Here is an 11,744-nt window from a genome sequence, read left to right on the forward strand (position 1 = left end):
AAAAAAAAAAAAAAAAAACAGCCATCAGGTCCTCTCCAGCCCTCAGTACTTATTATACATGCCAGGAGAGAGAAACTAATTTTTTTTAATTTATTTTATTTATATAAGTACACTGTAGGTGTCTTCATGCACACCAGAAGAGGGTATCAGATCTCATTATGGATGGTTGTGAGCCACCATGTGGTTGCTGGGAATTGAACTCGGGACCTCTGGAAGAACAGTCGGTGCTCTTAACCACTGAGCCATCTCTCCAGCACCGAGAAACTAATTCTTCTAATGTAAAAGAAATAAAACACCTTGCACAAAGCTCTACTTCAATACGATACCCCTGTTGGAACAATCCAACTGGTGCTCCAGAGACTGGCTGGTATTTACTTACTAGATAAAAGTTTGCCCATTCAATTATACTTTAAAAAAAAATCTAAATTCAGCTCTTATTAAAACCTAAGCGTTCCCATATTACTGCTGATTTTGTCCACAAAACTGACCCATAACCTACCTGTGCGGTGGAAAATTCAAATTTAAAGAGCCAATAAAAGTAACATCCTTAATTGCCTATACAGCAACCTCCGTTTATTGCACTAGTCCTCAAGATATTTGCAGCCCGAGGGTTACATCAACACTCAAGATTTACTAAAAATTACAACTCCCACGAGGACACATTTAGCCTTTTCTAAGTTAAAAAAAAAAAAAAAAAGTTGCAGATTCCCGATTGAAATTTCCCCACTATTTTAAACGAAAAGGCCTTTTTCTTAAAAGGCGATAGGAACCACAAACGAAACTCCGATCCACTTTCCAATTACCGAGAAGTTTTAGGGGCCTTTAAAAAAAAAACACGCTTCTAAGGGATTAGCCTCAATCGAATGACTGGCAGAGTATCTGCGAGCTCAAGGAGTTCCACTTGTCTGGTTCTCCATGGTCACAGAATGAGGGTGCACTGAGGCCCCCGCTGGAAAGCATCTATAAAGGGGTGAGTCGGGGAGGGGGAACCTCGGGGTCTTGCAAATCCTTCCCTTGCTGTGGACCGCCAACACCCCGAACCCCAGAGAAGGTACACCCAGCCCAGGGAAGCCGGTAAGACCTCCAGCTCTGTTAGCGGGGCAGGGATCTCACCTTGCTGCGGTCCTCCTCCTGCTGCTCCAGCAACTCGGGAACCGCGGCCATGGCGACGCGGGCCTCGAGCAGGGGCCGTCTGGCTGTGCGAGGAAAGAAGAGGCTGGGCCGCCGCCGGGGCGCCTTTCAGGGGCGGCCGCGGCCCCGCCTCCGCCGGCCTCCCTGCCGGACGGCGGCTGGAGGCCGCTGAACTCCGCCACCATCCCAGCAGCCCCGGGCGCAGGCCAGCGGCACGCCACGTGCTCCCCCAGAGCGGCCTCCCCCGTCCCCGAGGCCGTCCATCTTGGAGCCGGGCAAAGAAGCAACGCGGGGCCTACCCTCGCTCCGTGCCACGCGGACACCAGCACCGGAGGGCCGGGACGGGAACGCAGGGTCCGAACCCTATCCCAGCGAGGTACGCCTCGAGAAAGAGCGCGCACCGCGGCAGGGAGAATTTATTGCTCGGCCAGAGTCCAAGATGGCGACCGGCGGTGACGTACTCAAGATCTCGTGAGAGCGAAAATGCGCGGCTGGACGGCGCCCACGCTTCTGCTGAACACCGCAGTGCATGCTGGGGTCGCCTCGCTTTGGGAAAGCGCGGGACCGACAAAAGTACGGGTCCCGAGAGGTTGTTTGCGGTCTGCGTGTAAAAGCGTGGTGGCATCTCAGGTACAGATAGAACCCTGCAGCACACTGAGCTTCTGTTTAAACAGTCTCTTCCCTGTCCACACTCGGGCACGAAGGGCCACGGTTGTCCTGCCGCAGCCAGGGGAGACACCTGCAGAGATCGCTTTCTGGAATTAACGTTGATGGGCCGTGCAGACCCACCTGCGACGAGTCCCGAGTCCGAACCACGGGGTCACAGTAGCACCCACTTTTTAAAGGGTGTGAGGAATAGATGAGAGATGCCCATACAGGGTATTTAGTAAAGAGTTTGGTGTGTAGATGTAGGCGTTTAACTGTTAATTGTGAGTTCGGTTTGGGGCGTTTTGTAGTTGTTTTGTTTCTAGAGACAAAGCCATGCTAACCTTACGACTCGAAATCATACTGCCTCAGCCTCCCAAGTTCTAAGCTTCCTGGTCCATGCCTCCGGGCCTTGTCACATTTATTCAGATTAAAGATTTAGAATGTTACGTCCGAAACTGCCAACACATTAACGTTTAACAAATGCTGCTTATGATTCTGATGAATCTTTCTTGGGAATGATTTTTTTCTGAAACATCCAAAGTTTAGTGTATGCACTTTTAATGTTTGTTCTTGTGTGATTTTCAATTTGATGGTTTTAATATATAAAAGGTCTTAAACCTAACACTACTTTTTTTTTTTTTAAGAAAAGAACAGAGCACACGTTTAAACATTACAGACTAGAGAAAAGTAAGAGAGGTGAAGTCTAAAAATGAAACCGCTTCTGACCTTCTGCAGGCTGTTTAGACGCTTAAACAGATTTTCTGTAAAACCAAGCCCTCTTGTGAGCTTCTCCACTTCCTCTTATTTGTGTGGCCAGAAGAAAAAAAACTCTTACGAAGCAGTAGACCAGGCAAAGTACTCTCGCTTAGTGCGCTCTGTCTTGTCCAGAGGCCTGGTCCAGACTCCAGAGTCATTGTTCGAGGAAGATGATGTACTCTATGGTCCTGTGAGTAAGTATAAGGTTCCAGAGCAAGAGCCTCAGGCAAGAGTTCCACAGCACTGGTTTCCTATCTTCAATGAAGAGAGAAATGTGAAACCACACAAGAATGGTTCCTCGAGTCCTTTGAAGATCCCACTGCAAAGAAACGTGATACCCAGTGTGACCCGAATCCTTCAGCAGACCATGCCACCTGAACAGAGTTTCTTTTTGGAGAGGTGGAGACAGCGGATGGTTCTGGAGCTGGGAGCAGATGGATTTGCAGAATATACTTCAAGTAATTCTCTTACTTCTGGTTATGTGCGGTCATTAGTTTTTAGGAGCTAGAGCATTCCTGTCAAAAGAATGGCATTTAAAGAAAATCTTACTGATGAAGTACTTTCAAAATAGCATTAAATAGCATTTTACATCTGCTAACTCGCATAATCCTTGCAGATGCTATTAACTGTAGTTCACATTTATTTAAAGAAATAGAAATACAGAGATCAAATTATTTGACAAACTTGCTTAATTTATAAACAACCTTTCAATTCTTTTCCATCTCTTGACAAAAGTCTAGTGTTTTTTTAAAAGATTTATTTATTTATTTGATTTGATTTATTTATTTATTATATGTAAGTACACTGTAGCTGTCTTCAGACACCTCAGAAGAGGGCATCAGATCTCATTAGGAGTGGTTGTGAGCCACCATGTGGTTGCTGGGAATTGAACTCAGGACACAGTCAGTGTTCTTAACTGCTGAGCCATCTCTCCAGCCCTAAAAATCTAGTTTTTTAAATAGTTTTTTTCTTGCTCAGAATTTAATGACTACCCATTGTTCTACTAATCAGTTGACTAGCCACAATCCAGAACATACAATCTCCGCTTATAGTTTGGTAAATTGAACTGATCAAAGGTTCTTGACTAAAAACTGGTTAAATAATCTTCAGCCGTCAATTCTCTTATTTTTAAAATTTTTACCAGTTCTTAGAGAACCTGGTAGAGTGTGTTTTGATCAGATTCGCATCCTTCAACTCCTGACTTATTAGACAAGAGGACCCACACCTTTTAAGCACACACCCTGAGTTCCAGCACTCAAACAGATAGACAGATCTCTGTTGAGTCAGTCTGGGCTACATACGGAGCTCCAGGACAGCCAGAACTACATAGTGAGGCTCTGTCTCAAGAAAATCAAACAAAAAAGTAGATTAAAAAGAATAATAGACATGGTGGTACATGCCTATAGTCCCTGTACTCAGGAGGCTTGGGTAAGATCACATGTTCCGGCCAGTCTGGGTTACATAAGGAGACCCTCGTGGTAGGGGAGGGGAAAGCTAACCATTGACATGAGAGAATGTGCGGTTTCATAAGGATTATAGGTCAAAACTGGAGCTTATATGGACATTCCTTAGTCTTTGTTTCCCCAAGAATATTATGTATTTCCAGTGACATATGAGCACTTTTATTTTAAAATTATTGTCCTTCTTTCCAGGTACCTTAGGAAAAACAACCACTGAAATAGTATAAGCATTTAATTATGTATGTGGTCCTTGGATATGGCAAAAGTGACTGAGGCTTTCATACCAGTGGTTTTTAACCTGTGAGTCACAACCCCTTAGGGGTCCAGCAACCCTTTCACAGGGTCTCCTAAGACCATTGGAGAATGCACTTATTTACCTTACGATTCATAACAGTAGCAAAGTTACAGTTATGAAGTAACAATGAAAATAATTTTATGGTTGGAGTCACCACAACATGAGGTGTATTAAATTGTATTAAGGGGTTGCACCATGAGGAAGGTTGAAAAACACTACTTTATATCACTCTTCAGATGGGAGGGGCAAGGATTACATGCTGGGGTGCCTTTGTAAGATGGTTAGTGACAACCACTAAACTCTGCTTTCCTTTTTGGTTTTTTGTTTGTTTTTCGAGACAGGATTTCTCTTTGTTGCCCTGGGTGTCCTGGAATTCTATAAACCTGGATGACCTCTAACTCAGATCTGCCTGTCTCTGCTCCCAAGTCCATGGGGTCCTCAACTCTAGATTTTCACAGTTACACACATGTGAAGAATCTAGCCAGGATCGGTCTGTAGCTGGGAATTAAACTGCATGGCAGTGAGTGAAGAAGTGCTTTATTATTTGGTAGTGTTAGTGGTTAGACTTAGCCTTGTGTATGCTAGGCAACTACTCTGCTACTTAGCTAACCCCTCCTATTTTTAACAAGTTTGTCTTCTGGTTCATTAAGTAGTCTGTAGGCTAACAGGCATCTCTTTAAATTTTAATTCCAGCAGGGTTAAATTTCTTTTAAGCCTTTCACATGCAGATAATTTCAACAGGACCAAGAAGACAGGAAGTAGAACAGTTCACCTCCTAACTTGAATCCCATTTAATCCACAAATAATTTTCTAGAAGCAATTTTAATTTTTGCTAATGTAGAACTGACCTTTTGAATCTTTGTTAATTTGACAAAAATAATATGGTTTAGTATTACTCCATTTGGATAAGATTGTTTTCCTCTTTCCTGTGGGTTTGTCTGCAAGCCTATGCTTCTGTATGTGACTCGATAATGCTCCCTGAGCTTAACTCCTTGCTCTCCTAGGAGACTTGAGCCAGAGTACGTGTGCTTTGGGTAAACTAACAGGACAACCAAGGCTGCTGGAGGAGCCACATTCATTTTCTTGCTGAGTTGTTTGAAAGCACCAAGGCCACTCCCTAGCCTAACACTGCTCTCTTTCTCTTCCCTTTACCAATGAGCAAGTGACTACGTAGCATTTTTATTGAGTGTGTTTATGTTTACTGTTCTTAACTTAAAGAGTATAAGGAGGCCTAAGGAGATGGCTTATAGTTGGTTAAGTGAGTACCTCACAAACATTGTTATTGCAGCCTTGATCAGGGCTCCCTTAAGGCCTACTAAGTGAAAGTTATTTCCTTCTGCTCAAGAGAATGAACTCTCCCTCCAGCTTGGGTGGAAACCTAGTATTACAACCTACCCAAAAACACTAAGACTGATCCAGTTGAACTGGTCAGTCAACCTGCCTAAGAGACCACTCCTCAAGAAGGTAGTCACCTAACGACACTAAGAGATGAAAGAAATAATTATTCCCTTGATGAAATAATGTCCTTTCCCTCCCAGAAGCCCAAGGGCACACTTACAATTGAGCAACACGAGGCTCTGTTAGGTCTGACACCTTTCTGAGTCCTGACTAAAGGCATAAGTTTCCTTCCTTTTTTTTTTTTTTTAATCAGTTTTGGATGCTGACCACAGCCTGTTTAAGTTTTTTCTGGTACTTTTGTTCTTTTTCACTCTTGCCATGTGGCTGCTTGGCAAGCCTCCATAGCTCTCCCACTAAGGAATGTCCCTCTTCCTCTTCATCTCCCTCCACTGGACAGCTGCCAAGATTTGCAACTTGAGTACTGGAGAGATGCTCAGTATTTTAGAGCATTTGTTGCTGTTCCAGAGGACCCAGGTTCAATTCCCAGCCCCCATGTGGCTCACAACCATCTATAACTCCAGTCCCTGGAACTCTGATGTCCTCTGGTCTACTTGGGCAACAGGCACACACATGTGGTACATAGATATACGTTTAGACAAAATACTTACACAATTAAAAAAAATTACAGCCTTCCTGTCCTATGCTTTTCTTCTAAATTCTTTCAAAAAAAATTTTTTTAAAGATAAGCCAAGACGTAGTGGCATATACCTTTTAATCCCAGCACCCAGGAAGCAGAGTTCTCTGTGAGTTCAAAACCAGCCTCATCTACATAGTTCTAGGACAGCCAGAACTACATAATGAGAGCCCTCTCAAAAAAATTACATGATTGGGTTTCACAGGAAACTGAATATTGCTGGGCAGAGTTGTACCTACCAGCACATTAGGCTTATGTAAGAGGATCTCATGTTCAAGGTCAGCCTACAATACAAACAAGACCCTGCCTACAAATACAAAAGAAGGGTGAGATTTTGTATCTGAGGGGGTTTCTGTTTAAATTATAATTTTTGTATAATTTAAATTATATTATATATAGTATGTAGTATTTAAGTTTTAAATCCTGCTTTGGTTTGGTTTTGCTTGGTGCCGTTTTTACTTTTCCTCCATTTCTTTTTAGATGTGTTTTTACAAGGCAAACAGTTCCATGCAGCCCTGGAAAGCATTCTTTCACCCCAGGAGAACTTAAAGGGGAGAGAAGAGCATCCCCAGTGTGGCTACATTGAAAGCATCCAGCATATTCTCAAAGAAATCAGTGGTGTGCAAGCTCTGGAGAGTGCTGTCCAGCATGAGGCCTTGAAGTACGTAGGGCTACTGGATTGTGTGGCTGAGTACCGGTAAGTACGGGTGCCTCCTTCCATCATAGTGGGTGGGGCAGGATTGTCTGTGGGGGAGGTGTCTCTCAACTCTTGCTTCAAGATGTGCCTAAGGAATTGTGGCTTCTACCTTTTTAAGGTAGAAAAGTGAGAATGGGGCAGGAGGTAGGAGAGACATACTGAGGAAAGCCGCCTACTCTGTGCCAACATGAAAATCAGAGTGGCCAGGGGCATGGCTTATCTTCCAGCCGGTCCCTTCTCTTGTCTCTCTAAGACCTGATGTGGTTCCTGAATGTTCTTCTCTATTTCCTCTTGAATCACTGTTGTTTTCTTTTGGCTTTCTTCTCCCCTCCCCCATGCTTTTTTCCTGTTTTCCCAAAGATGATACAGTGATCTGTTGGCCCTGCACATCAGCTCTCTTCCTGGCTTCGGGCAGTGGCTGATATGATAAGGACTCTAAACCAGCTACAACTTCCTAGGGCTTCTAAGTTGCTGCTGTTGCAGTTTTTCCTAGTCATTCCAGATTCCAAGATTTGCTATCGTCTGCAGATACTCCATTCCAAATAAAGCATGTGAACAATAACAGGATGTGAGCGGAAGAGTGCGGAATCTGTGTGGCATTTGAACCTCTGGCTAGGTAGTAAGTTTTTAGAGACAACAGTCTCACTATGTAGCTCTGGCTGTCCTGGAACTCACTACATAGACCTGGCTGGCCTCAAATCCCCAGAGATCCACCTGCCTCTGCCTCCCAAGTGTTGGGATTAAAGGTATATGCCACATGCCCAGCTTCTGAACTTAACTTTTGTGGATGCCTGTGTAACTGATGTCATTTCTGAACCTGACTTACTTCACTTGGCATACTCTTTTATTCATCCATGTTGTTCCAAATGACAGAACTGCCCTCTTTGTTTTTGTTTGTTTGTTTGTTTGTTTGTTTAAGATAGGGTCTCACCATGTAGCCTTGACTAGCCTGGAACTCACTATGTATATCAGGCTGACCTCAAAATTATGGAGATATGTCAGCTTCTGTCTCCCAAGTGTCTGGGTTAAAGGCTTGCACCACCAAACCTGGCCCTACACTCTGATCTTTTAAATATTTGTAGTTAGTAGGGAAGTGTCTACATATAATATAAACCTTTAGGCAAGGCTCTAGATTTCCTTACTTGTATGTCTGCTTATCACAGGTTCCTGCTGATTGAACTCAGCTTTTATGGTGAAGTGCCATAACATGTATCAATCCATAATGAGTTCTTTATTACTAATATATTGTGCTTCCAAAAAATTAACCAAAACCTTGAGAGGTGTAATCTCAGTTACTGTTGGCAGTTAAAGGGGTCACCAGGAATAAAGAGAATCATTATTTGAACCAAAACTATGCTTCCTACTCCTCCTGAATAGCTTTGTGTGTAATAGGATTCTCTGTTGCTTAGCTATGCCCAGTCCCATCTATCCTGGCTTTTCTCCTAAGGCAAGAACTCACGCTGTAGCACAGGCTGGCTTTGAACTCATGGTTATTCTCCTGCCTCCACATCATAGCTGCTAGAATTATAGGCATGAAGACCATGCCTGTCGTGCTTTTCTAATCCTAAGAAGTAAAGCCTGTTTTGGAAAGTAGAGGATAAAAGCAACAGTCTTTGAGGAACCAAAACTAAAGTACATAAGACAGGAGTTAACTTAGTAGTTTTTCTGTTTTACAGGATTTTTAAATTACATACATGCATAATCTATTTATTTGTTTGTTTGTTTGTTTGTTTGGAGGGTGTGTGTGTGTGTGTATGTACATATGTGTAGGTTCTCACACCACAGTTTGCAAGTAGAGATGGGAGTACAACGTACAAACCTTGGGGACTACCGTGCGAGTCCCAGGTACTGTGCTTGAGTTGTCAGGCTTGGCAGCAGGGCACCTTTACTCACTGAGTCATCTTCCTGGCCTGAGTGCTTCAATTTGAACTGTTACTTACAAAGAATTCCTCTGGATTCTCCTTAGAGGCAAGCTGTGTGTGATCGATTGGAAGACATCAGAAAAACCAAAGCCTTTTATTCGAAATACATATGACAACCCACTACAAGTCGTGGCGTACATGGGTGCTTTAAACCATGATGCCCACTACAGTTTTCAGGTCAGAACACTGGGTTTCTGCATGATAAGCTTGTTTCGGTGTTTTGGGTTTTACTCTTATTTAAAGCACCGCTTGCTGCTCCTTAGCGTTCCCTCACTCCAGAGCACTGTCCTCCCCTCCTGGGCTGCTGCTGTTTGTTTTCTGTGTCTGCCTTGCTGCCTGATGAGCACAGTCCATTTGAGTGTTCATCGGCCATCTTTGTTCTTTCCTGTGTCCTGGTGCTTTAACCAGCCCATCTTAGAAATGGACTTGGAGAGGCTACTGTAGCATGCTTAGCACTGGCTCATTTGCCCTGGATCGAGAGGAAATACTGGAGCTGTTCTGTGTTTCTTTGTAGGTTCAGTGTGGATTAATTGTGGTGGCCTATAAGGATGGGTCCCCTGCCCACCCTCACTTCATGGATGAAGAACTTTGTTCCAAGTATTGGGCCAAGTGGCTTCTTCGACTTGAAGAATATACAGAAAAGCAAAAGAACCAGAGCATTCCAAAGCCAGAGTAGACGCCAGGGTATGACCTGGAAAGGCCGAGCATGTCCCTCTGTTTGGGAGATGCACTGCTGGCCACTGAGTTTCTAAAAGAGTGCCGAGAATCTGAGGGCTACATTAACACAAGCTGAAGGTGTAGTGGGTTGGGATGTACCTACCCAGAAGCCAGAGAGTCTGGAGGTCAGCCCTTGACTCACCAGCAGCACGACCTCTGGCTATTTCTCACCTGAGAGGAGGACACAGGGATTGGCAGCTGCCTGGGAACTTCTGGACTCCCTTGCAAACCTTTGTGTCCATGGCAGGATGCCCAGTCTTTGAATTGAGATCAGAAGGCCAAATGAAGCATCGTGTACCACACAAGTCCCTAGGGTTCTCAGGGATGGGAGGGGCCTTGCACCCCCATAGGCGTCAGCACTGCCCAGTTTCCTAGAAGGTGTTTCATACACTCTTGTGTCATTAGGGCAAACTTCTTAAATTCAGTCACATTGACTATTTGGCCTGAGGAAACCTGGCTGCCTAGAGAGCTGGGGCACTCACCAACCACATCATTGGCTGGCTCCTTTTCCTTACCAGAGAAGCCCCAGCAGTAGGAAGCCTGAGTGTGGAAGTCACCGTCACTGGGGTTTGGGCACCTCTTTCTGGTGTCAGCAGGCCATGGACTACAAAAAATACTGTTGTGGAACTTTTTAACTAAGAGGAATAATGATGGAGTGTTTTTTCCGTGTTTGACAGGTGATAAAAATCATTGGCTGTTCTTGATTTTGGGAGAGGGTTTTCTATTTTATGAGTAAATCTAGTGGCATTTAAGTTACAGCTACTGACTTATAAGTTATACAATCACATTTAGTTTTCATTAGTCATAAAAAATAAAAGATATTTAACTGATTCAGCAGTTAAATGTTTCCTAGTCTTTGAATGGATCAGAGACAGTGCCGTGTCTGGGAGCTCACAACTGTCTATAATGTCAGTTCCAGGGGATCCAGCACCCTCTTCTGGACTCCGAGGACACTGGTACTCATATGCACAGACATATATACACATGAATAACAAGCTTTTTTTTTTCTGATTTCTCTTTAATTATTTTCTCACATATTTACACCCCAACTGCAGTTTCCCATCCTTCCTCTTCTCCCAGTTCCTCCCTCCGCCCCTCACCCCTTCTCTCCCCCAGGTTCACTGCTCCTCAGTTTCCCTTCAGAAAAGGGCAGGCTTCTCAGGAATATCAAGTTGCAGTAAGACTCGGTACCTCACTTCATACTGAAGGCTGGATGAGGCGACCCAGTAGGAGGAGGAAGGATCCCAAAGCAGGCAAAGAAGGTGTCAGAGACAGCCGTTGCTCCCACTGTTAGGGCTCCCACAAGATGACCAGGTTACACAATCATAACACACATGCAGGGACCTAGGTCAGACCAGTACAGGCTCCCTGGTTGTCGGTTCTATCTCTGGGAGCCCCTATGAGCCTGGTTAGTTGATTCTCTAGGCTGTTTTGTGGTGTTCATGACTCTCCTGGCTCCTACAATACTCTCTTCCCCCTCTTCTACAGTATTCTGTGAACAATAATGAGCATATTTAAAAGAAAAAGTAATAAAGCATTTTATTTGTTTTTATTTAAATGCGTATTTATAGGGTAATTTCATGGGCCTGAAAATTGTTTGGACTTTATTTTCATTTGTTTATATATTTCCTGCAGTGCTGGGGATCAAACCCTTGGCACGTGCTTTGAGTCTAATCAGTGCACTTTGATTTTAAGTCCAAAATTTTACCACTGGCCCAGTAGTTTACTGAGTTTTATAAAAATGTGTCAAAGAAGGTGTCCAAAGTGAACTCAACTCTAGTTACCTAACAAGATCAGCATGATGTAGATGTAGATAGATTTCTCTACAGGGTTCTCTAGAGGAAGTGAGCCAAGAAAACAAATTATAAAAAGATGTACTGGGGCTGAAGAGATGGCTCAGAGATTAAGAGCACTGGCTGCTCTGCCAGAGGTCCTGAGTTCAATTCCCAGCAACCACATGGTGGCTTACAACTTTCTGTAATGAGATCTGGTGCCCTCTTCCTGCCTCCAGACATATATGCAGGCGGAACACTGTACACATAATAAATTGAAAAAAAAAAAAGATTTATACTCTGTCTCAAAAAAC

At 43.8% G+C, this 11,744-nt stretch overlaps 2 protein-coding genes across 5 annotated transcripts in view; one reads left to right on the forward strand and one right to left on the reverse strand.

Annotated features, from left to right (window-relative positions):
* Snx5 (sorting nexin 5) overlaps positions 1–1,596 on the reverse strand; it is a 17,215-nt gene extending 15,619 nt beyond the window's left edge. Inside the window, exons 1-2 of the mRNA XM_031372094.1 lie at positions 1,431–1,596; positions 1,114–1,196 (exon numbers count right to left, since the gene is read on the reverse strand). Of these exons, the coding sequence (XP_031227954.1) occupies positions 1,114–1,164 (51 nt within the window). The 5' untranslated portion in view covers positions 1,165–1,196; positions 1,431–1,596. The remainder of the gene's footprint in view (positions 1–1,113; positions 1,197–1,430) is intronic.
* Mgme1 (mitochondrial genome maintenance exonuclease 1) lies at positions 1,548–10,495 on the forward strand. Of its 4 annotated transcripts, none has more exons than XM_031372098.1 (5): positions 1,548–1,761; positions 2,668–2,993; positions 6,803–7,019; positions 8,986–9,118; positions 9,456–10,495. In XM_031372098.1, exons 1-5 carry the CDS (start codon positions 1,661–1,663, stop codon positions 9,615–9,617), a joined length of 939 nt encoding a protein of 312 aa, XP_031227958.1. In that variant the 5' UTR covers positions 1,548–1,660; the 3' UTR covers positions 9,618–10,495. The 4 variants fall into 4 exon arrangements, with proteins under 4 accessions (XP_031227958.1, XP_031227955.1, XP_031227956.1 ...); XM_031372095.1 differs by having other exon boundaries at positions 1,663–1,761; positions 2,424–2,993; XM_031372096.1 differs by lacking the exon at positions 1,548–1,761 and adding an exon at positions 1,773–1,977 and having other exon boundaries at positions 2,424–2,993.
* The last annotated feature ends 1,249 nt before the right edge of the window (positions 10,496–11,744 follow it).

The sequence above is a fragment of the Mastomys coucha genome, unplaced genomic scaffold (genome assembly GCF_008632895.1).
Source record: "Mastomys coucha isolate ucsf_1 unplaced genomic scaffold, UCSF_Mcou_1 pScaffold15, whole genome shotgun sequence".
NCBI lineage: Eukaryota > Metazoa > Chordata > Mammalia > Rodentia > Muridae > Mastomys > Mastomys coucha.